At 46.0% G+C, this 25,502-nt stretch overlaps 2 protein-coding genes across 3 annotated transcripts in view; one reads left to right on the top strand and one right to left on the bottom strand.

The window, feature by feature from the left end:
* Positions 1-25,502, top strand: part of pcxb (pyruvate carboxylase b) — a 202,432-nt gene that overhangs the window by 112,749 nt on the left and 64,181 nt on the right. The gene's annotated exons all lie outside the window — the stretch shown is intronic.
* The window catches only part of LOC120822419 (leucine-rich repeat and fibronectin type-III domain-containing protein 4), a 32,995-nt gene continuing 8,465 nt past the window's right edge, over positions 973-25,502 (bottom strand). The window contains exons 4-9 of the mRNA XM_040182102.2: positions 18,192-18,785; positions 17,884-18,046; positions 16,252-16,422; positions 14,943-15,104; positions 13,536-14,264; positions 973-4,503 (exon numbers count right to left, since the gene is read on the bottom strand). Of these exons, the coding sequence (XP_040038036.2) occupies positions 3,186-4,503; positions 13,536-14,264; positions 14,943-15,104; positions 16,252-16,422; positions 17,884-18,046; positions 18,192-18,759 (3,111 nt within the window). The 5' untranslated portion in view covers positions 18,760-18,785 and the 3' untranslated portion in view covers positions 973-3,185. The remainder of the gene's footprint in view (positions 4,504-13,535; positions 14,265-14,942; positions 15,105-16,251; positions 16,423-17,883; positions 18,047-18,191; positions 18,786-25,502) is intronic.

Here is a 25,502-nt window from a genome sequence, read left to right as displayed (position 1 = left end):
CCGTTTCTCCGTCTCCACTGACGTAAGGCTTTGTTTTTCACAAGCACAACTGATATTTAAATGAAAGTACTCCCTGCAACACACACTGCTGATTCCTTTCCTCCATCTGTGACGATCCTCGGAATCCCTCACTATGCGTGTGATGGTGTTTGCTACCATGTTGCCAGCGTGACCTGGATAAAAAGAAAATGACTAAATGGGTGGATGTTTTGGCCTGCTGTAGTTCATGACTTCAAATGTACCGTTGTGTCTCCTGCTACTCATTTATGTTTTAATAATTGGCTCCGTTCGGTTGCAGATTGCGAGCGTTTAGCTCTGCTGCGGGGAGCAGCGAAAGGCTGTTTTTGTTTTACTTTAGAAACTAGCATCTATGGTCTGTGATAACAAACCATCGCAATCAGGATCCATTAGTTTCTGACAGCTTTTTGGTCTCTCTCAATCAGTTTGTGTTCACTGCAGTTCTCTCGCCTGTTCTGTGTCTTATTAAACCTGTTCTGTTTTTAGTCTTCTGTTTACTTGCGCCTTTTGTCTTTCGCATGCGATTCCATCTGTTCCCAGAACTATTGACCCCCATCACTGTTTTCTTCCTCTTTTATTTCTTCTGTCTCTTTGAGTCTTTTGTCTCTTGTGCTGTTTTTAATTAGCTGAAGGAGGTTTACTTCACCCACACCTTGCAATCAACTCCCCTGACTGACGAGTAAACAACTTCATGTCTGCCACACAGACGTGACGCACTACTTCGCCGTGAGCTCCAAGGATTTTCATCCCTACAGAGTCATCTTCACATTTGTCTCAAAATTCAAACCCGTTTTTCTTCATTCGTATCCAAATAAACCAGCCAAAACTTGCGAGGACCTAAAATGACTTGGATAAATAATTTGATTCTGGCGGTTCTCTTTATCCACACATTATGCTTTTGTCCATGAGACACATGATACACAACTACTCCTTGAGTTAATGAGTCCATCTCGGTTCCATACATGTCATTTTTATTTATATCAAGTCCAGAGAACAATATTGACTTTGGCAAAATTAAACCAAAACAGAAAGGAAACGACAGTAATGGTTAAAAGTCATTGTTATTAACGATGTAGTTCACGGTTTTATTGGCATCTGCGTTTCGTAATGTATTTTCCCTTTTGACTGTTACTGCTTGCCGGTTTGTGTTGTTTTTTTGTGCCTGGTGTGCTTCTTGAATGGATCTATTTCAGGCTTGTTATAATCAATTTTTTAATTTTTTTACCTTTTTAGCTCTAATCTGGAAAGTTTATGCCAGACAAAACATCACACGTTTTATTGTTCTTGATCCTAACATCATTCCCCAGAAAACGTTTTGAAAAACAGAAACACATTGTGCGACAAGTAACATCGTTTTTTATATATATACTATATATATATATATATATGTACTCTTTTAGTATTTTCTCTTTGATAGACATTTAGAAGAGTCCCTGTGGTCCGTGCCGTTGAAAATAGCCTCCTCCATGATGAGTTTCACAAAGTCTTGAAGGTTATATCATTAGTGGCTTCCATGGTGCTTCTGACGTTATTTTTTTTTCTCTATCAGCTTCCTTTCTGAAAACATTCACTGTTCGGATTTAAAGTGAATCCATGTGGCACAATGGAGTCGGACGTCTCAAAAAATTTGTCTAAAATCCCCCTTCAACGTTTGCCGCTTTCTGACCATGCTACATTGCTGGAAATAGTGTTTTTTTTTGTTGTTGTTCCGTTTGAGTGAAAACTGTTCTTCCTTCACTTTGGGTGGGCTGTTGCTGATTTTAATGTTTTTTTTAAAATGTATTTTTGACTGATTTATTTTGTTCACAGCATCACCAGAAAGCGCTAAACATTTTAAAAACACAGATGGCGTCTGTTTGACTGGATTTCCCCCTCACAAACATTCATATATATGTGCGTGCGCGCACACACACACACACACACACACACACACACACACACACACACACACACACACACACACACACACACAGGCTCTCATACGCACACCCTGATGTCAATGCATGCATACTGGTGCATCCGTTAGCTTTGTCCATTTGTTCATGGTCCATTATTATCCGACATCCAGTACAATCTTGTCTTTCACAAATGCAAACGAGCACATGTCCCATCATGCACCCCGGTCTCCTCCACTTTGTAATCCATATTGACTCCATTGTAATCCCAATGTCTGTCTTTTTATAACGCCTGTGATGCACGCGCTTTTTCCAGCCAGTATCGATTGATCATGTCCAATACACCCCGGCTCTGTATTTATGCTTCCATAATCCGCTGGCACGGCAAGCCAAAAATCATTGCCCAGCAACAGAGGACACATAAAAGTCACAATCATTGGGTTTTGGAAAGGAGTTTCAAAATGGCCGTCAGTGTTGGAGAGAAAAGAAATCAACATGACAAAGCACGCCGATGCTTTCCAAATCTCTCTTGTTGTTGCGCAGTCCGAGGGGAGGGTTTTCCCTTCTACCTGGTTGTGGTGCTGTCTTTTGTTCCCGTGTTGATTAGCAGGTTGAGACCCTGCAGAGTGGAAGTGTTAGCAGTAGTATGTTTCAATTAGTGTAAAGTCTTGACTGGGATCCACTCTGAGCTCACGCCATCTCCACCGCTGTGTGTAACCTTTGTTCTGTTGCTCCATTGATGTCTTCTTCTGTTTGACTATGCCTCTCCCTCGGACTATATATACCACTGACATTGTCTGTTCTTACATCTGTCGCTCTTTGTGTAGATTTCCCTGCGTTGTTTTTGTGTTCCCGCTTTCTTTTCTATCTTGTATCACTTCATTTTTAATGATACAACTTGAGCTCAGCCTTTAGTATTAAAAGACCATTTTGAAACGCTCAGACGTTCGGCTGCTCCCGTTTTTCTTGTCAAGTCTGTCTTCCCACTTATCTTCCTCACCCATCAATCCTCAGATCAGCTTAAAATAACCTCTTGAAAAGTCTTCACCTGAACTCCAGCTACACTTTCTGAAGAAAATCAAGAGGCTGCAAAAGTGAGACTTCGCCTAAACTCCCAACCCTCCCAATCCTTGTTGGCTCTCACGTCCTCTTACCTGTCCAGGCCCCACCATTTCGCCCATGTTTCCACCTCTTTGCCCTCCTCCAAATCACGATCCCATTCAGACTTCATCCCTCGTAACTTCACTTCCTTTTGTCACATTCCACAACTGCCTACACAATGCTTTCCTCCAGTTCTTCACCACTCCTTCCGTCCTTTCCTGATTGCTTCCCCCGGTCCTTGACGCTGCCCGCTTTGCCGCCATTGATCCCGGCGTTGGAGTTGGAGTTGGTGGTGTTATAGGCGTGGATGTATCCCCGTTGGAACTCGCAGCGCGCCCCAAAGACCCCGGCGCCCTCGTCGTCGCTTGCCGTTGAAGAGGTTGTGCTCGTCGTGGAGGCGCACTGCACCAGCATGCCGTGGAGGGACTGGCTCCGCCTCGTCCAGATCACGCTCAGCCGCTTGGCGTAGTTGACCGCACCGTATCGCTTGGCAACCGTCGTGGCTGCGTCGGTTGCCAGGGCGACAGAGGAGCCCATGTCCAGCGAGTGCCGCCGCTTGGTGACGGTCCCGCGGGTGGGGCTCAGAGGGGACAGAGGGCTCTGGTAGGCCTGTGAGGAGTTCCATTGGTCCCTGCCTTGGGGAGTGATTCTCCAGTCCAACAGCTCCGAGTCACCCAGGGGTGCCGCCAGAGAGAAACTGGCGCGATTGGTCAGTTCTCGCTCCAGGCGGGTTCTTGGGCGCTGCCTGGAGTGGGACTGACGGGGTAGGGTGGACGAAGGGGAGTAGTAGAGGGGAGTTCTGTCACTTTCTGTGTGCGGCAACGTCTTCTCCAACTTTCTCTGCCTCACCACCAAAGCCATCTCGCATCCCTCCCCTGTTTTTGTGGAAACAACCCCCCCGGCGGAAAGAAACTGCTCCAGGTTGACTTTAGGCTTGGGCCTGGGCCTTGGAGGGAGTTTTGGGGGCAGTGAGGAAGCGGGATCAGCTTCGTCCTTCTCATTGTCTTTGACCATCTTCATTTCCTTCTCACCTCCTCTCTTGGACTGGAGGCCGTTGGGCAGGACCACCATCATCACGTCCCCAGCACCATTTGATTGGTAGCACCCGCTGCTGCTTCCGCCTTTGTCCCCGCCCCCTCCACCCTGGCAGCAGGCCCCGCCTCCCGCCTCGGTGTTGCTGTTGTGACATATCATGTGGTCGCCATGGTTGCAAACACGGTGGCGAACCATGAGCGCCACAGTGAACACGAGTAGGGTGACAACAACAACGCCGCCTACCAATATGGTGAGTGTGCCACCCAGGAAGTGGGCTTGGAGAGAGCGGCATGCTGGGTAAACATCCTTGGTGGAGAACGTGGCGCAGCCCAGGACTTTTGTTGCTGCTAATGATGTGATTGTGTCATCAAAAATGGCCAGCACACACAGGTTATAGTCCGCGCCGGAGACCAAGTTCTTCAACAGGAAGCGGTCACTGGTCGACGGTAGAATCCTAAAGGAGGATAAGAGACATAAAAGTAGTGGTCAGTTAAATAAGACGTTTGTGTAGCAAAATTACATTATAATTACATTGTAGACTGCAGAACTAAGGAGAAGGGGTTGTAGCAGAGGAAGGGGGGGGGGGTGAAAGGATGACTAGAAATGGCGCAAGAGAGGATACTGCAGGAAGGGGAGAGGAGGGAAAATGAGGCTATTGATGGAGAGCGTGCCCAGGGAACATGAAAAGAGAACAGTCTTCTCATTCCGAGTGCAGGGGTGTGCGTGTGTGTGCGCGCGCACGCGCGGGTGTGCATACTTGAATCACTGCAAGAAGCAAATGTCGAGCCATTTTGTGGGACCTTACGTCTAGAAGAAATATGCATATTTAGATGAAAAAACATTATGTTGTTGTTTAGGGCTATGATTATAGTGAAGCTGGGACATTTTGCGGTTTTGAATAGACACTACTGTGTCGACGTGTTTAAAAATCACAAGTGAGGGCAGGATTTGTAGCATTTTGACTGCGAATGTGTTCCTGCGTGGCGTCTGTAATGAGTGCGCGCTCGCGTGGGATAATAAAGAGTGGAGTGCTTTGAAAATGTCCTCATTTGAAGTGTTCCAGCGAACTAACAGGGGAGAGGTGAACCCAGAGTGACTGGGGGGGTGGGGGGGATTCTTATTTTTTTACTTGTATGCGCTCGCTGCAGTGTGTGCACGTGTTTGTATTTAGGACACGATGGAATAGAAATTGGTGTGTTTTCTCAGTCAGTGTCTTTTTGTACGTGACCTGAGAAGGTGTGTGTGTGTGTGTGACACAATATGAGTATGACTTTGCCCTCTGCTGTCCAATTGTGTGTGTGTGTGTGTGTGTGTGTGTGTGTGTGTGTGTGTGTGTGTGTTGCTTCATTTTTGTGCTGCTGCCATGAATATTTTGTCAGTGATTTTAGTTGTTGTTGTTCCTCCGTTTATTTCCCCCCTTCCCTCTCCTCACTCATCAAAGGGCTTATTTGTATCGGCTGTTGCTAACCGTTCCAGCTCCCTTTAGTCTTGGGCTACATCCTATAAATGCCATCCAGTGTGACTCAGACACCGGGAAGCCGCCACAGAAGGTCCCTAACCGTAATCTCATTTAAATTTGCATGAAATAAAGAGACCAACAACTTGCCCTACTGGTGTTTTTTTAAATTGGATGCAATTGAATTGTAGCTGCTGTCTGCTAACCAAGTAATGTTGAAGAAACAATGGTATTAGGTGTATTTTATTAAGATTAAATTATTGAAGAAACAAGGGAGGCAAAGAACCCAAGGCAATCCTATGCAGACCCATTGATTTGGGTTACGTTACAGTAAAGTAGCAATATTGATTCTCACGGCCTCCCCGAGGCTCAAACGGGAATAAAATTCAGATTTTCTAAACAAATCCCCAGAATCTAAATTAGTGCACAGGTACGATTTTGGATTAAAAAGGATTTGTCTCTCCTTTGCAGAGACCATTGTGTCGGGAGCTCAGTCCTGCTGCTTTTGCAAAAACGAATGATTTGGATAACAAGCACTGGCACCGAAATACCTCCCAACTCCCGATTTCCAGCAGTGTGATTTGATAAGAAACTTCAACATTGAAAAACCGTCTCGCTGAAGCACAGCAAACTCTTACCCATAGTACAAACTACAATAATGCCGCGGCTGGGAAAGCTGCTATCCCTTCTAACCATACTTAAAAAGAGTTGAATGTCTCCTTCAATTCATGTCTTGACTTAAAGAACTCTTTCTCTTCAAAAAGCCTCTTGAAATGATGGACACTGACTACATTTTAAGGCCCGAAACCTCAGAGCAATAAATGATTGTTTGAGTCAGGGCTTCTTTATGCTTCTTGAAAAACGCGTGAAAACTAAATATCTCGGGAATGAAAACCCCAAAATGAAAGCCTGTCTTGGGCAATCAGTCACATGGGGAGATATTGGATTGCCCCTGGAAAGGTCTCCTCGTACTGTGACAGGGGGTCCTCAATCAGATTTCCCGCATGAAATATGCAGGGAAGCAGCACTTCTGTTTCTTAATAAAAGGCCTTACTCGTGTTATAAGCTCATGAAAAGGGCCTGGTGTCAGTTCATCCAGAGCCTTTATGCATTGTGTGTATAATTGATCAAACTCGCCAAGTGGAGAGACTGGGCCATCGCCGTGGGGAGGTTCCTGCAACAAAGGTTACATTGCACCCGTTCCTCATGTCTTTTTTAGCGCCAAGTGTCTCGATTTGATTGATGGCACCGATGTAATGTTGAATGCTTTATTGGATTCAGTGTCGAGAAAGAAACTATTGCCTCATGCAAGCAATATTCTCGCTGATTCCCTTTTGACCCCCTGATATATGGTTGCATTATGAATAAGACTGCACCAAATGAATTGAACAACTGAACACTCTAGGCAGTCTATCCTATAACGGGCAATATAGAGGAAATCTTAAAAATCTGTTTTTCACAGAATATCCCAATGTTAATATTGACCAACATTTGTTTTTAATGCTACCCTTAAATAGCCCTTATTTTATTCATTCTATCCTTCCCTCTATCTGTCCTCTTTTGATCCTCCTTCCCTCCATCCAGCAATCTTTTATGAGCAGATTTCACCTTTTCCGCTGATCAGTCCGTCCCTCTTATCCCTCCATGTCCTCAGTCTCCCCCTCTACCTCAATCTGCCGTCGGTGCACTCCTTCTGTTGCAATTCCAAGGTCTTTCTCAGCACCATTTAGTTGTCTTCGTTTCCTCTGCACCTCCACTCCTCTCTCTCTCTGTCTTTTACCTCTGCTTTAGTTCTGCAGCCAATCAGCTCTGCTCGCTGCAAATCCCCCTGCTATTCTCCCCAGTCTCCACCTGACCCCCTAGTTTCTCCCCTTTCCGCAGACGTGGTATTATGTCTCTATTAGCCACAGCTACAACCCTGTACCATTATTTAGCAATCCAAGGTCATTCTTCCTCGTCCTCCTCTCTTTAGCAAGATGTCCTCTATGGCTTCCTCTGCCTCCCCGTCCTCTTCCCTCATTGCTTCCTTTGTCTGTCACCTGCCCACATGTTATGTTCCCCAGCGCTCCCTCCCTCCCTCTGTTCATCACCGCTCTTCCTCTCCTCCCGCCCCACCACCACTCCCTCCCTTACGCGATCGTGAATCACTTCTCGAGTTGTTTTTTGAAAGGAAACAGGCAGCATATTCGCTGAAATATAGATGCCGTTGAAAAACACATGCATCTTTGATATGCTGATTCTCTCCCACTCGCTGCATTATACATTTTCAACAATATTTACATCCCTGTTGTCACATGTGCATGCAAATGTGCGGACCGTTTTTTTTTGTGCCACATGCGTTGTGGACCCATGGAATTATATTGCCCTAAATCCTTGGTGCTGTTGGTACTGATATTCATGAATATAAAGTGCTCCCCTTATGACTTGGACTACTGCAATGGAACAAAGTGAACTGATTAAATGTTTACATCGGAGAGGAAGGGCTGTTGCTCCCATTCCAATCCCTGTATTTGCACATACAGGCACTGTGCGCTGCAACCCAGCATGTGTGTGTTAAAACCTGCGGTGTGTACACACACACACACACACACACACACACACACAGATGCAGGGAGAAAGTGGGAGAGACAAGGGAGTGTTTTGTTCAAGCTGGTGGCACAGAAACAAGTAATTATGAGTACCCGGGAGAGCGAGAAGAAAAAGAGTGATGGCAAGGGGATAAAGGAGTATTGGAATCATGTTCCCGTTTCCTCAGCGTGTTCATCCTCGTCTTCCCCTCTCGCCTTGTCTCATTTCATACGTATATTTTTTTTCTTTCTGCGTGTCAGAGGTCCGGTGGTCCGACACCAGACATGAATTGGCACAGAGAGCAACGGCGACCGAGGGGAGAGTGACTGAATGAAAGACGAGGAGGAGCAACAGAGGAATTATCTCCCCTTCTGGCTGACATCTATGCTGCCCTCGTTTCCTTTTTCTCCCACGTCATGTCTTCCGGTCGTTCTACATTTTTCCGGGCTTAATTCGTTGGGCTGCTTAGTGTCTCATCGGCCACCTCTTCTGTTTTCCTTGATCGGTCTTTCCGTCAATCTCTCTCCTCCCCTCTGGATTTTGTCTAATCCCTCCTGTCTTTTTGCTTTCCTTAATCTACCCTTCTCACATGGCTCTCCCTCATTTGGCCTGATTTACTTGCTCTGCCTTATTCATTTTTTTATTAACTCCCAAGTCCTCACAAATCCTGCAGTATTTGTTCAGGTGCCTCATTTCTAACATAATCAAAGATCGAATCTCTCGTCTCACTTTCCTCAATTCCCCTGACCTCACCATTTAATGCCCGTTGACCTCTGCATTGAGTCCTGACCCTTTGTCTTTTCCTTCCCTCCTCTGCCTCTGATTTCTGTTGACTCTTGTATTGACTCAGTAGTTTAACACTTAATTACATCTTCCCTTGGGGGGACTCTCAACCCCATTTCGTCTCTCCCGTATACTTACCTCCAAATTTTATGGCTGTCTCTTATCTGTCTCACTTTCTCCCTCTTTCTACATCTTTGTCTCTGCGTGACTCCCTGATGCTCCACTGTTGTATCTCTACTTACATCCTTATCCATCCCTGCCTCAGCAGATGCACTTATCTTCTTTCCCGTATGATGTCTTGTAATGCTTACCCAGGCAGATAAAGGGGCTAAAATAGGGGTCTTATATTTGTTTCCTCAGCAATATCGTGTTGTGTCCTTTAAAGAGCCCTTTGCAGTATGAAGGAAATGCAAAGCATCTGTTGATGTTTGAATTTCTTCAGATGAAGAAACCAATTCATACAGTACACCACAGAGGAATCAGAGTCTCTGTATTTTTTAAATATTTGGAGACAAGCTCTGCATTCCGTTTGAAACATTAGCTGAACGAGACGCGCAATTAGCGTCAGAAAAGGATTGGTATTGCAACGCCGATTCCAATTTCCAGGTTCCATGTCTTTAATAATTTCATTCTCCCCTCCATTTCTTGCTCATTAACAATGCTTGTGTGTGTCTGTCAGCATGCTCCCTCCCTACGCCTGTCAAAGCCCAGTGTAATATTTGAACTGTGCCTCCCTTTTCCTAAGGCTCTCATTATTCTCATTATTTCTTAACTCTGGTTGATGCCCGCTCCAACATCCTCCCTTCGCCGTCTCTGTGATCCTTTCTCTTCCCATTACAGTGGGCATCAAACTTGGCACTTTGAGTGCCCAGCAGGACGGTTGGGCCTGTGGTGACGGAGGCAGGAGCTGTGAAGATTGTCAAAGCCCCTTACACTCCTACCCGCACACCTAAAACACTTCTAAACCTAATAAGGAACTTTAGGCTAGTTTTGCCGCCGAGATACCTTATGTACGGGTAGGGGTGAGGGTGGGGGGGAGGGTCATAAGGTATTGTCAACTTCTCTCCAAAACGACTGCCAATGCAAAAGGGAGCAGCAGACTGCATCTTGTGCAGTGAATAATGTGCATGAGATTAACCCAGTTACACCTAAAGAGATATCATTGATGCAAAGCCTCGAGCGGTACTATTTTCTTCATGCTACTTCATTCTGGCGGTATTTTGGTTTGTGGTGGCGCTTTCGGATTGTGTGCACCCAGTCTGTGTGTTGTGTGGTGCCACATAACTGAACTCTCCAGCTCCCGCCTTCATGCGTGGCCCCGGAGAGAAGAAGCTGCTGCGCTGAAACTAGAAATTTTGCAGAAAAGGAGATGCCACATTTTGTAACAGATGGTAGCGGAGGTCTCAAAAGCCGCCTCATTAACATGATGGGATATTCGTTCTCCTGGTCTTTGTCCTTGCGGTAGGCTGGACCCATGTGTGTGCTGAGAGACGCGGGCCAATTCCGTAATTGCCCACATTCAACCAGCCACTGTGGTAAATCCTTGGCTATCGTGGTGCCAGCCTTTTTGCAGGATATCAAGGACATTTTTCCGGCGATCAAATGAAAGTGCGCCAGCGTAACATTGGGGCCGAGCACCGGGAGACGGAGGCTCGGTTGACTGTGTCAGGGGAGCCGAGGGTGACGCGGCGCCGAGCGGACGCCACGTGGTCGACATCCCACCTGCCGCTTCCACACAGATGGCAGTAGAATTAGACAAGCCATGCGCAAATGGTGGCTGCTGTTGGACAGCATGCGACTGACCTTTTTAAAGATAATTACTTCTGGCAGCCGCCCAACGTGCTCTACCTTTCTGTGATATACTCTCACTCCGCGCTCAAGTCAGCTGGGCTGGTGGGGTGTGTTTTTATTTCTTTCCCGTCTTCACAAACATTCAGCAGCAGCAACAAGAATTACGACAACAAAACGGACACAAATCCCACCCGCCCATTCTCTCCGTTTTGAATTGGTAAGCTCTGGTTGCCCGTCTCTCTAGCTCACTGATATTGCGGCTGGCGCTGGCACGCCTATAGCACAACAAAATCTATCTTGGAAGTCCCTGACTGCCGTGTGGTGTTTCTGCTTCCTTTCAAATGCTGCTCCCACCCCCCTTCCATTTCCTCTTATCGGTCCCCCGAGACAGATATCCTTACTTCCTCCCTCAAAGCGCTCACACTTCTCGCCTCTTCTTTCAACCTTTCTCTTCTCGCTCAAATTTATATCTCAATTTCACCTTGAAGGTAGCCGCTACTTCTCTCCTTGGAGATGGCTATATTTCTTCCCTCTGTTTCGTTTGACACCCTGATTTGTTTAGGGTTTAGTCGAACTTCAGATCGCTTACTCCCTCCCCGCTGGATTGCGGCGTCTCTCCTGGTAGGCCGCTGTGAACGGCCGTGTCATTGACTCTTATCTCCCCTCTATTTTGCTTCTCTGGGAGTCCCTGCGTGTATCAGCATTTTCTTGTCTCGAGCTGCACAGCTGAAACGTCTCCTCTACCGATGCTGCCGTTCCATTATTCCTTACTCCTAAAGTCGCCTCAATCTGAAAAGGTTTTTGCCCGTTTTGCCTTAATGTTTGCAAGATAGAAATTGAACCAGGCCCACTCTGAGTTTAAGGTTATATGATAAACCGCTCTGCAACTGACAGCAATACAATATTATCTTTTTATCATTGTGCTCGATGTTGAGTAGTATTTTTCCTTAGAGGAGTTAAAGCAGCTGATCAGCAAGGGATCTAATATATTGTTTGATCCGTTCAATTCAATCTTGTAATTAGTTATGTGTGTAATTGCCAGGAATGTGTCATGGGACTGTACACAATCTGTTGTGATATTGAAGTTCGGTTTGACACCTCACATCCTCCTTGCTACTGGACTTTAACCACATCGCCCCGTCTCCATTTCTTCTCTCCTTTTTACCGGGGATCCTTACCATTTTTTTTTTTAATCTCATATTTCTGAGGGCTGCATCCCTTTTTGGCTGCGCTGGTCCTCCCACTTCCAAATCCAGGTGAATTCTGTTTTCCCTCTTAGTCGTTTTTTGTGATTTATTTAAATACTTACTCTCTACCTTTGCTTCATTGCATTTTCCTTGAGGGTCATTTAAACTCACCCCTCAACGCTCCTCCCCCTCATTGTCCGTCATTCTCTCTCCTTACATCCATCCTTCTTTCATCTCAATCTCTCCCAAGGTAATTTGGGTAGAGCCCATCTCCCATCTTCCCCTTCTCCCTAAATCTCTTTCTTCCTCCCTCTTAAATCTCTGAGGCCTCATTCCTGCCCTAAAATTGGCTCGTTCCTCCCTTCTAGCTGTATTCATCCCTCAGACTATTAGTTCCTCCTCCCCATCCATCTATTTTTTTGCCATTCACCCTCGGCTGCTATCTTCCTCAATCCTTCAGATGACACCGGCACACAGTTTTTCATATTATTTATATATCAACTTTCCATCTGCCTGTCTTTCCTGTCATATGGCTTTCTCCCTTCACCCCTTCTCAATACCACTTACAGTTAAATGCATCTTATCTTATACTAACTACAATCGGACCCTGGATTACTGTAGACTGTTAAACAAACACAAAAAAATTTGATAATGGAAGTCTTCTCCCCTTTCTTAGTCGCTCATACTGTCTTTGTTTCGGCTACATTTTTGCTACAGCAACTTCCCCAAAACATAAATATTTTATCCGTTTTACTGGTGGACAGAGACACTCATCTTTGGAGTCATGTCAGCAAATCTCTGGGACAGTTTAGTGGTGTAGTACTTTGAAGTACACCAGTTTTGTTCATACTGGTTTTTACACCTTCTTTTGGTTTTTCTTTCAGTTCCGCGATGCTAGCCTACATACATGTAAAACAAACAGGTTTGTCTTGCTTCCAATCGTCTCTCCTCCTACCTTTTTTATTGTTTACACATTTTTAGCTCGGCCTGGAGCTACTGCTTACAAATTGGCTCAAAGCACAGACACTGCTTAGAAACAGTGAGCGGAGATTGCCAACAGAGTCCAACCTAGTCTACAACACAGGGAATGGCAGTGTCTGGTGGTCAATGGTCTCCCGAATAATTTGATGTCAGGGATGCCGTTGCCGCATCTAACCTTCAATCCAGTCTTAGCATTGCTTCAAGTAAAAAAATCAATGTGTACATTAATGCTGCCGCCTCCAGAACACTATATACTGCATGTAACTACTATTTACTATGTGATAATGTTCCAAGACAAACTGTCGTTTTTTCTTTTTTTTTTTTTTAATCCTCCTCCACAATGTTCATCCACGTGTGTTCCCGTGTGCACTGACTCTCCACCTGTTGGCTTCGAGTGTCACGCGGAGATGGAGATAAATTATTAACTCCCCTCGGCCCGTTCCCCTTCATCCATCTCCCCGTCCATCCTCCCCTTGAGCAATCCACCCGGCCGTGGACATGGTGAGCAGTTGCACTGCTGAAGTCTCATGCTCAAATGGTTAAATATTTAAGGGGTTTTGCATAAAAACAGGATGTGCACCTGTTCAGTAAGGAAAAACAATGACATAGAGGAGATGACGACAAATTCTTTCTGGCGTGAAAGAAGTGTCGCTGCTACTCTAACAGTACGATTTCATCCCATTCCTATTGAGAAACGTGCGTGAGGCGAGTTGAACTGACCTGTATATGAGGGTCTCGTCGGCGGTGCAGTTGTACTGTATCTGATACATCCAGACGGCGTAAGCAGAGGACAAAGGCCCGAAATCCCATCTGACCTGTGCGGAGGTCGACGTAACGCTTTGTACTCCAACCAGCCTTCCTTCCTCCTCGTCCCCCTCGTCGTCCTCTACGCTCCCTCCGTCGGCCCGCTCCCCTTCGGAGGCCCTGCCGCTGTCTCCCTCCTCGTCATCGTCGCCTGCTCTCCTCCCATCCTCCACCTCTCCGCCACGTCCCGCGCCATTGTTAATCCCTCCGCTTTTCCCTGTGCTGATATCCGAGGAGCCCGGATCGGCCCGTAAAATCCCATTGGTCACGTTCCTGTTGTTCTTGGTGTTCACATTGTTGTTGTTCCCGCCTGCTCCGCCCCGGTGAGGCAGGGGGATTATTTTCAGGTCCACAGTGGCGGTCGCTTCACCCGCTGCATTTATCGCAATACACGTGTAGGCCCCGTCGTCCCGGGCCACGGTTACCAAGATGTCCAAGGTCCCATTGCTGAAGGAGCTGGTCCGGGAGGAATTTGCAACGATGCGGTCATCCGGGGAAACCCAGTGGATCACTGGCTCGGGGTCGCCAATGGCGCGGCATTTTAGCGTGGCTCGCTGGCCCTCCAGCACCCACAGTTTGTGAGTGTGACGGGTGATGAGAGGTGGTTCACAGATGAACTCCTCCTCCGGAATCAACCAGAAATATCTGAGAGAAGAAGAGGGATGAAGGCAATGAGTGGGAGAGGTAGGGAGAGAATCACCTTTTTGGCTAAGTAGAGGAATCTGTCTTCCTTTATCCCTCCGAGGTTGTCTTGGCAGATTAATGTGGTACATTAACCTAAAGATCCATGTGCACTTGTCTATCAAATTTAGGGTTAAGTTAATTAATGCTAAAACACAAAAGCCGACTAAGCACAGTAATTAATGGTGACAGCGATGACAAATGACAACGACATGCTAATTTTTCTCCTCAATCCTTTGTTTTCACTTCATTATGTTAGTTACTGGGTCAGACCAGAAAGTTCTGGCTGAGTGACGCAGGAAGGAGGAGAGTGTGAGGGATGTCACGTCATTGTTTCACAGTCTCTTTGGGGCCTACCTGTCCTGTGAGGTATAAAAACGGTATCACTGGTTCCTGCACGCGTGATGATCCAATCAAGATCAACACAATGCGAGGCCTTTAATTGGATGTCTGCTATAAACGGGACCAGAACTAATGCTTGCAGGACAGATTGGCCTTGAGACCAGGTTGTAAAGCATCATTGCATGATGTTAATTTAGTCCTTTTATAACCATTGTTGTGCTTGCACTGACATTGGAGAGTGCCTCTTGTAACACTCGGTGCGTTAGACAGACAACACATGGAGCAAATGATGAGGTTCACCTGGCAGCCAGGTGAGGAGGGGTGGCGCACGTCTCCATGTCGTCGCCACGGATAAGCCGCCGTAACCATAGCAGTTCACAATTGCAGTGCAGCGGGTTCCCACCAAAATTCAGGCTTATGACAGCATTGTAGGGGGTGGGACTTATTGCACCTGTCTGCGACCTGAAGATTAAAGTAGAAAGGTTAAAATGAAATTCTACACTTGATCATTTAGACTTTTTTAGGTAAACCATTATATGTTTAACTTTATAAGTGTATCTTACCTCAAGCTTTACAATTTCATATTTGTACATATTTTTTCCGATCAGTTTGTTGACCAAATCCAAATGACAGAAATATGGTAATATTTTAATCAACATTTCTTCCAAGTTTTTTTCTTTGCTGCTACTTAATCGTTTAGAACTAAAAGGAAGAGATTAAAGCAAAGTTTAAAGGTTTGTGAATATAGTTAGTTAAGAGTTAGCAAGTTAACAAGAGCTTGCTGCTCAAAAGGAGAAAACCAAGCTAAGATGCTTGCATCTGGTCTGTAACAATTGAGAATGAAATAATCTTTCAACATCAAGGAGAAAAACAGGACTCTGTTAAATTGACTTCCTAGGTAGGTTTCTAAAGACTGTCACGGTAATACAGTATATCTGTATAATAGCTGTAAAACCTGAATAATGTCCTAAAGGCACGCAGCAGAAGTAAGGCTGCAGAGTGGCTACACAAAGATGCAAAGCACAGATTGGTAAATTAAGTGAAGCTCTACAGTGCAACAAGAAATAAATCTTAACTGAAGAAATCCACACTTAATACACTAGTTTGAATTTAAATTTGAATGCATCGATCTCTGTGAGGGGGGGAAGAGAATGAAAAAATAATTGTAAACTATTTTGACAGCAGGCCATATTTGGAAAACATCATTATCTAACAGCGCCGGTCTTCACAACATGCCTCAAAATATTCACTCGACAATTACTGTACAAGTTAGTCTTTGCTTTGCCTCCCCCATTACTTGCCATCAATCCGTTGAAAATGTACTGGTACTGCACTAGCAAATAAGTGGGCACTGCAGACCTGTAAGTGCCTTGTTTATTTACCTTGCAGCCACTTGCCCTTGTGGCCCTCTTTGCCACTGCCTCGTTTTTATGTAACGGAATAAAAAAATAAAGGTAATAGCACAAAAACAGAGGGGAGGAGTTTCCTCACACGGGGACCGTACATGTATGATTGGATGGCGAATGGGCTGGCCAAGGATTTTACAGAACCCCTCAAGTGTCGCCTGACACAGATTTTCCCATGAAGTTTTAGAGGAGAGATGAGGTACCTTGCAAATAGTGGATCGGGAGGCAGCGTTCGGAGCCGGTTGGAGGTCATATCCAGTCTGGCAAGCTTGTACAGCTCTCCAAAGACTCCTTCTGCTATGTGGTCGATCAGGTTATGGTCCAGGTTGAGAGTGTGCAGACTGGCCATGTTCTGAATAGACACCCACGGCACCCTGCAGCAATAAAAAAAGGATTTAGAGATTCATTGAATAAAAAGGCAATTTGCAGGCAAAGTTTGCTGGCTGTGTTCTGAGCACGTCTCTCTTGTTGCTCGGCAGCAAATAGGATTGAGACTAACTTCAGGTGACATCCAGGACAAACTAAAACAATCTTCCTCAATCTTCCTCAATCTTTTTCTGGTTGCATCTGTGACCCGTCACTGTGTTGAATCAGTATTTTTGTTTTGGCATTTACTGAAGCACTGATTTGGTCAAAACTGACAACTTAGAACCAGCAACAAAGCATAAATGTAAAGTGGGGTATTTCTTTTGGGAATTTGGGTCATGGCTACAGAGTTACTTCTAAAATGCAACTAAACATCTACGTTGCTATGTTTAGTTGCATTTTTAACATTCTTTTTTTAAAGTAATTTGCGGAGAATATACTGCTTTGTGTGGTGGTGGGAAATTATTGGCTGCTTTAGCAAGCAATGATGGCCACTATTTTTGTCTAAAGTATGTGACCGAACAAAAGGCATCTGATTTGTTCAATCATGTTCTTTGTGTAGACGAGAGAGCCGAATGAAGCAGGATTATATAAAACGCGTATGCTTTGTTGAAATGGTCAATTATTGCCCTATAAACACTTCAATTGTGTTGCTAGAGGAGAACCCCTGGCAAAAACATGGCGGTATCCTTACGTTTTGTTATTCAACTGGGGTTCCCAGCAAACTCATCTTACAAACCCATTTTGATACAAAGCAGTCGGATGCGGGTATTGCAGAAGCCAACCAAAATCCACATTTTAATTCCCCATCTGGAGAAGCTCTTCCCCTTCACAGGAAGGGTTCTCGTATGAGGAAGAGAAAGTGATGCGGGCTCACTTTGAATCTCCGTCTTTGAATATCCTCTTAGTAACACACAACAAACGGTAAACAGCGGCCGCCTTTGTACATCAAAACTCCTTGCGTTTTTGCTTGTGGTCGCTGGAGGTTGGAGGGAGGCCAGGGAATCAGAACAGACAGCCAGAAGCTGCTGAATTCTCAGATACAGGGCGGGAATCTGAAGGTTGGAAGCGTGGCCTGGTGCGGAATAATGTCATTGTTCTCACTTATTGTTTAGTGCGGAGGAATACATGCGTTGGTGTCTTCATTGTGATGGATGGAGGTGAGTAGAATGCTACACAGTGCACCAGGGACCATACATAGCGGCTCAAGCAGTACACCAAGTGAGCTCAGGCATGAGCCCATAAAATCTTAACCAAATCAAAGAAAACCAGGACCTCATCACAATTGATTTGCCTTCAGCTTTCATGAGCTGTTGGTCCCCTCCTTCCAGACTCAGCAGTTGAGCCGGTTGCTCCTTTTTGTGTTTGCTGACTATTGCGAGATCACACGGGGTGTTTACATTATGTTTTGATGGCGGTCAGCTATCTGCATCATATACTGTGTGATCACAATTGAGGGGAAAGATTACCTCCTGAGGTTGTTGTAGGACATGTCGAGGTCTTCAAGCGTCAGCAGGAAGTCGTCAAAAGCCTCGACGGAGACTTTGACCAGCTGGTTGTTGTTGATGATCAGGTGTTGCAGATTGACTAAACCCGCGAGGTCCCTGGGTCCGAGTACAGTCAATCGATTACCTAGACACACAAATGGTGTGAGGATTACTTAAAGATTCAGGGTTCAGCGTTTCCGTGAGCTCGATTCAACTGAATATTTCTTTCTGCCAGATTGTCAAATCCGCAGAAATGTAGTGTCAGAATTGGGATCACGGTTTCGGCTCACCATCCAGATGCAACGAGCGCAGACTCTCCAGGTCACCAAAGGTCATGGGTCGGATCAGGTTGATGGTGTTCCTCGACAGGGTCAGATCCACCAGTCCGCTCATGTTGACGAAGTCGATTCCGCCCACCTCCGTGATGAAGTTGTCGGCCAGTCGCAGCTCCACGGTGCGCCGGTCGACGTGCGGTGGGACAAACAGGAGGCCCTTGTCGGCGCAGAGCGTGCTGAGGGCCTCCGAGAGGTTCCGACACACGCAGTGGAACGGGCAGGCCGAGACCATGCCCCACGTCTCCCCCGCTCCAATCAGAGAAGGCAGCAGGCAGCATGTGACCAGAGTCAGCCAGTGAAACGCCGGGAGGGGGATGGGTTCGGGAAGGGTTCTCCTCGTAGTCCTGGGGCAGGCGCAGTGCACGAGGGGGGATGAGGAGGGCAGAGATGAGACCAGGAGAGGGGGGAGAAAAGAGAGGATGGCTGGGGGGGAGGGGGACTGCGCTGCCCTCTGTTCGGGGTGGAGGTGTTTGTGGGGCAGGTGTTTTTGTCTGCGGGGATTGAAGGATGGGGGGACAGGCATGGTAGAACGCCTGGCGATCCACAGACCTGGAGGAGATAAAGAGGGAAGAAAACGCAAGAGACTCAAATGGATTTAAGACTTGTTTCCTGGTCAGATTGTTTTTTTTTAAGAGATTTCTGAAGTGAGTTTTTGTGTCTGCTTTTCTTCCTTCCACCCACTCTGAGTAGACTGACCTGCAACCAGGGCCTGTTCTACACATGTGTCCTTGTGTGGGAGTACCACTCCGCATTAAAGCCCACTTAGTGCCTCATAGCATTAAATAATCAGCATTCAGGGGTGGACGCACCTGCAACAAACATTTTCTTGCTGTACCCCTTAACTATCGCCAGAACCTCTTCACCACTACAACGTATTGCCCAGCAACAAGAGGCCAAAGGACTGAACCCTGCCAGTCCCCATAGAAACCGTTACCTAGAAACCTGTAATAGAGGATTAGTGTTGTATTATCAGACTGTGGGTCGGAGAATTGGATGAGCGGCCTTCGTTCTTCAGCGGGAGGACATCCGCAGGCTCAGTGAAGCACGACACACAGAAGGCTCCCCTTGTAACCCCGGACAGGCAGCAAACGCACGCGCAGACCCCTAAATAGCGTTGGTAAGGTATAGAGATGAGTCACTGCCGCTGATTGGCACATATAGTAGTTGTCATAGTAACTGTGACCTGGATACAGAAGAGTGACAGGGAGTGTTGATTACAGTCCCCGCCACGTGAGGAGAGGAGACGGTGAGTCAGAGACGCACCGGGGAGAAGGACGGGCCGAGTCTCGGGCGTGGTGATGGATAGAGGTGTTCAGTATAATGTATGCAACCCAATACTTTGAGTAGTGGAGACACAACTGTCTATAATGGCGACTTAACGGGTCGACACATTTCTGGCTCAATATTTCCCATTAAGGTGTTTGCTTTGTCCTTTCTGCGTGCAGCTAGAAGAGGGTTTTAAGAATGTTTCGCTCCCATATTGAAGCGGTGTGGATTTGAAGCCGCGGGGGAAGGGTTCCGGACAGTATTTTGCACTCTGCGCCCTCCCACATGGTTTGCATTGGTCTAAATCCAGCATGTGAGCACTGTTTGACACCACCGTGTCCCAGTTTTAAAACATCATGTCATTGCAAAAAAAACCTGCCTGACATGACGTGTTTTTAGCCAATATTTTCAGGTATTCATATTTTCGCTAGTTAGAGGTAGGAAGCTTGAGAGGTAGAAGGTCAACTTGGTTCCCATTTGATATGATCTTAATGGAGTGAAGGAAACACTGCAGTAGTTGACCATTTCTGCCACTTAACTCTTAATGAATGGAAGCTGTTACCTTTCTCAAAGAGGTCACACTACACGCGCCAACTTATTTCTGGTGTCCTCTGTTCCAAAAAAGTTGCTATTAGCAGGAAAGTGAGAGGATGTGGGTGGGGAGAGGTGTATGGGGGGGGGAACAAAGTCACGAATGCCCTCAGTGACAGCCAGTCCCCAGGGCAGCCGAGGTTGAAAGTCGACAGCTCCGGAGCTCCTGCGGAGTCGTGCATACTAAAATGTGAAAATGTTCCGGGGAAAGTGAAACGCTGCTTTGAAATGTGTCCACTCTGCGGCGGCCCTGAAAAATATGAGCAAGGAAAAAAAATCCCCAAAGATCAGGCGCTCCGATCCGGCTCAACCCCCACTGCTCTGCTAATGCTCGCTCCTCAGACGGCTCAGTCTGGCCCGTGGCTCGCTGACTGTCAATACGTACCTGCTGCTCGCTGCCCCCCCGGCCCCCCTTCTCACGTCTTTTCCTTTCCCTCGTGCCTTCTCGCGCTCCTATAACTTCCTCTGGCTCCCTCCTGCACCTCTTGCCAACTCCCCTCCCCCACTCTCTTACCTGCCTCTCCTGCTCATCCTCCTACGGTTTTCTATACGTTTCCATCTTGCCTCCATCTTTGCTCACCTTCCATCTCACAAACCTTTCCGCTTCCGGCTGCTCTGTAAATTTCTGTTTTTTTCTTCGTCTCTCTTCCTCCTCCTCTCTTTGTCTTGTCTGCCCTTGAGGCAACCTTAGCACAACAATGTTATCAGTCACAGCTCTACCTCCCCACCTTTTTCATCCAGCTCTAACACCCCTCCTCCCCTCTTCCTGTCCCCCGATACCTCTTCTTCTGTTTGTTTGTTTCTTGTCTCTATCGTTTGCTGACTCTGCTTTCATCCATGTCTCTTCGCCTCTCCTGTTCCTCTTACTTAATTGCAAGCTATGCACACACACGCACACGTGCGTGGTCATTTGTGCTACATTCAAGTTTTTGTTCTTCTGCCGTGCTCTGCCCCATCACAGACCCCCTTGTTCTTCTTTGCCCTTTCATCTCCCTCCCCCCTTAGTCTCTAGCTCTCCCGTTCTTAGGGAGTCAATCTCATTTGCAACTGGAGCAATGCAGTACCGACGCTCTCTAACACGATCACAAACACACACACACACTCTCTCACACACTGGTTGTGTGTAACCAATCCATCCACTTGGTGATCGATCTGACCCAGAGAGATGGATAGCACCCTGTCCCATTCATTTACGCTCCTCCTGTCCGCGCTTTCTCTTCTCTAAACATTGTCTCCCATGCAGTCTTTCTATTGTTTTCCTGTCCCTTTCCCATCTAAAGGTGGCAACAATACGAGTAATTGATTCGTACAGGTGTATTTGTTTGGCTGTGTGCATTCACTTGTTTGGAGGTGGTACGTACGGACTTGTTCGCTGCTTAGCAATTGCAGTAGCTTCCGATACAATCTAGTGTACACCAGCACATTTAATAATGTGGAAAAAGAAAATGTGAATCCGCTTGTTTTATGGAAATATATTCAAGAGGAGTTGACACCGATATCTACAGTAGTAGATGCCTCAATATTAAATATACATTTTTCAAATTGAATGTGTAAATGAATGCTTTGGTCGTTCTCATTCTTTCATCTTATAAAATGTAAAACAAGGAAAAGTTTATGTCCTCGAATTGCTTTGGAATATCCAGTTTGCCATTATATAAAACAGTGGAAATGTGCAAATCCACCTAATTTTAGATGACTGTTTATTACGGACTATTTTATATGGCAAATATTGGACAAAACTACTACATGTTGGTTTATTTGAAACGTTCTTCTCTACCACACCACAGTTAAAGATCATAGTGCTTGTGTAGTTTTGAGAGTTGTTCTACGCTTGAGTTACCTTCCACATTGCACCGATGCAGAATACAGGTGCAGTACAGTTTTGGTGAGTTAACCAAATCAGCGGTTTGTTCTATATGGTTCGTTTCACCATGCTTTGCTATGTGCGTAAATGTCCTGTGTGTACATTGATGTGGCTTCATCCTGCACTTAAGAAGCCTCCACTTCCTCTCGAGAATTTGCTGCTGAATTTGCAATGAAAGGCAATCCATACGCGCGCACGCACACTGCAATTAGGCCAAAAATCCTTTGGTATCGAGTTTGACTAATGATGATGATGATGATAACGTTAGAGACAATTCACAAAGGAAGATAGGACAGATGGCCGACATAAAAGAGAAATATAAATTATAACTCCCAAAAGTGTGTGAGAGTCTGAGAAAATCCTGTCACATAATGATATTTGTGCATTCGGCTGGATGTATGTGTTGCATGTGTGTGTTAGGGGTTACTGCATACATGTGCTGGCTACCGCTGGTATTTTATAGTTTCTTTGCACCTTCTATTTTGGGAAACTGCCTGCCTCGCTGCCCCGCGTCCACCCTCCAGAGAACAAGAAACGCTCGGTTTGGAGCGACAGTGAGAACACAAGCTAAAAGCATCTCAGTGGGGCCCCTGTGTTGGAGCAGGTCGGGGAGGGGGGCTGCAGGACTGGACCTGCCTGGTCCTCCCCTTAAGTCCAAGCCCCGCTAAATATGTTTCTGCTAAATGGCTTCAGAAAAATGAATAGATATTAACGGTGTACCTTTTTGTAAACTCCCACCTATGCAACTAATAGACGCTTCAGGTGTGACTGATTGAAAGTATATTTTTTTTATTTGTACGTGAAAGACCTGCTGCACTCAGGGGCTGCTTCTTCTATTGGGTCTACGCCTGTAATTTGTAGTGCACCATTACAAATGTCAGGGCCCTCTTAATTGCCAGCCACAGCGATGGCAATAAATAGTGTGCGTGCGTGCGTGCATGCATGGACATTCCCACATCTGTATATTGGCGTACGTGTTTTTGCATCTTATCCGCCACGTGCAAATGCCATTAGCCGTAATCGACTTAAATCGACTTAGGGTATGTTGCACTGTTTATAAACCAGGGGATTTGCATTAGCTCTCAAAAGCCACTCATCACAAGCGCAGTAATCCACCGATGTGATCGGGGCTGGAAGAGGCATAATGCATCACGGCCTCCGTCAAACCCGTCGCTGCAGCGCCATGAAGGAGTTAATGTTTGACTACTTGGTGTGCAAAACGTTTGTAGGCAGGAATGAATGGAATTGAAACAACATATTTTGGCCCACCGTACTGTTTGATGGGGAAATACACACAAGCTCTAGTAGTTCAAATGCAGGGATCAAATACAGAGGCAGCCACACACACACACACACACACACACACACACAAATTCTTTCCATCTCTATAAGGTTTCCAAGCATGCACTCTTACTCATAATCCAGGCCCTTGAAATTAGGTGAGCTTTTGCATGCAGATACAACTGCCAGCATACCAAAACAGTCTTCCCACACAATCATAATTATAGGGAGGCCGACACACATTCTCTCTCTCTCTCTCTCTCTCTTGGTCTCTCTCTCTAGGCGGGGAACAAAAGAACGCCCACATAGCCGCTCCTTTCGGCAGTCGTGTGTACTGTAAGCCCACTCATCCTTTTGATACCATCACTCCTCTGTCGTATTGTCCTCTTCAGTCCTCCAGAATGTGGAAAGCACCGGGAGAGGGGTACAACATTGGATATGGAAACGGCAAACAAACGAGCGACGTGGAGAGAGGCCAACTGTGTGAAATGCATTGAGAGGTTGAGGCCAAAAAGAAAAGAGAAAATGCGAGTGAAGAGGAGGGGGAGCGGGACCGAGAGCCAGAGCAAAGAGCGGAGTGGAAGGAGTGAAGCTGGAGGAGTTTGAGGAGGATGGAAAGAAGGAGGCGTGCCGAGTCGGTGTGTATGGATGCGTGTCGTTAAGCGGCAGGGCAGAGAAATATGTAAAGGCGATAAACGAGTGAAGGCCGCCATCCATCACTGTCAGAGGGAGGAGTGAAGGAGGGGAGCGGGGATGTGATTATGGAGAGCTGTGTTGAAACACAGCAGAGGGAAGGTGGCGTGGTTGAAGAATGGCGACGAGGATGTGATGAGGTAAAACGTGAGATGAGAAAGCAAGAGGTCACTGGTCAAGAGTGTGACAGTTAAGTATTAGATTGGGACATATTACACAACACTGGACCTCGTATAGTCAAAAATCTTTTCGACTGGGCATTAAGATCTTCTCAGAGGTCATAGTTTTTGTTTTTAAATGGGTTGTTACAGCGTCCTCTGCTCCTGTACTGAGTATTCACCAAATAGTGTGAGTGGCGTAAATTGGATTGGAGTTATTGGACCACTAAGAAGTGTCTTAACAAGATGTCTGCCAAGAACCGCTGTATTGCAATGTCTGTTTGGATTCTTTTTAAACCAAACGTCTGAAGAGTAAGAGCCTTCGGACACGGATAGCAGGTAATCCTAGTCTGTTCGTTCAGTCTTTGCCCTTCAAATGTAAAAGAAAAGATCTGCAAATGTCAGCAAATGTCAGGCATTAAGTGCTCGATGTGTACTTCTTCCTCCAATCCGCACAGTCCTCTTTTTTTTTCCTCAGCTGTATAGGTAAAGTGTATTGATAGAAAAAGCCAACAGGACCCCCGAGGTGAATGGTGCGAGTGAAACTAGAGAAATGGGAAATCAAGAGAAAAGAACTGAAGTGAGTTCTCTTTAAAATAAGAGCACTGCATTCTCCTCACAGCGGGGCTCCAGAATAATAGTTCTTCTGAAATGCTCTTTTATTAATTCCTCCCAAACCTCTGTGCTGTTTTAAAGGGAGAAAAATAAACTGTGTGGGGGTGCACAGTGTTCCCATCTGTATGCATCACCCTGTCTGACTAAACCATGTTGGAATCAATCCTATTTGGAAGATTGTGATAATTGTTTCTATTCCTGGAACATTGCACAGATTTTTTTAAATGTTGTTTGGGCTATTTTTTTTTTTACATCTTTGGAAAAGTTCCTCCTCTGCATCCATTTAGGAATGACATGGTTATATAAACTGTAGCTGGTGCACATTTCTCAGCTCTTCCCAGGCGACTGTAAAAACTGAAGTTCTGGGGATTTTCTTCAGCGGTCAGAAAATCAAACGTTTGCGTCTGGTGTCCAGACAATTCCGTTAATGGTCCCGCGGCCGTTTCATCCGGGCCCAGTGAAATTGAGCGGTGCTTTTGATTACAGCACCTCATCTTAAGTAAGGAGTTCTTAAAAGTATCCGTAATCTTTTAACATGGCAATACTTCACAGGAGGTGAAAGTCAACATAAAACTAGCATCTTGAAGGCTTTAAAGTTGTCTTTTTTTCTATAAAGACTGCCTACTTATCTCCTATGCACAGAAAAGCAACCTTGGAACCCGATGTCTCCCTTTTATAGTTTGTCCGTTTTAGAGGTCAGACCTTCTCTCTCTGATGCATAGAAGGAAAACAACACAGCGAGCGTCTCTCGATGTTGTGAAGAACCAGCAGGCAGTTAACACACTGCTCTGATTTACT

This window comes from Gasterosteus aculeatus, chromosome 7 (assembly GCF_964276395.1).
Source record: "Gasterosteus aculeatus chromosome 7, fGasAcu3.hap1.1, whole genome shotgun sequence".
Taxonomy (NCBI): domain Eukaryota; kingdom Metazoa; phylum Chordata; class Actinopteri; order Perciformes; family Gasterosteidae; genus Gasterosteus; species Gasterosteus aculeatus.
Note: the sequence above shows the minus strand (reverse complement) of the source record. Positions and strands in the feature narration are given on the sequence as shown.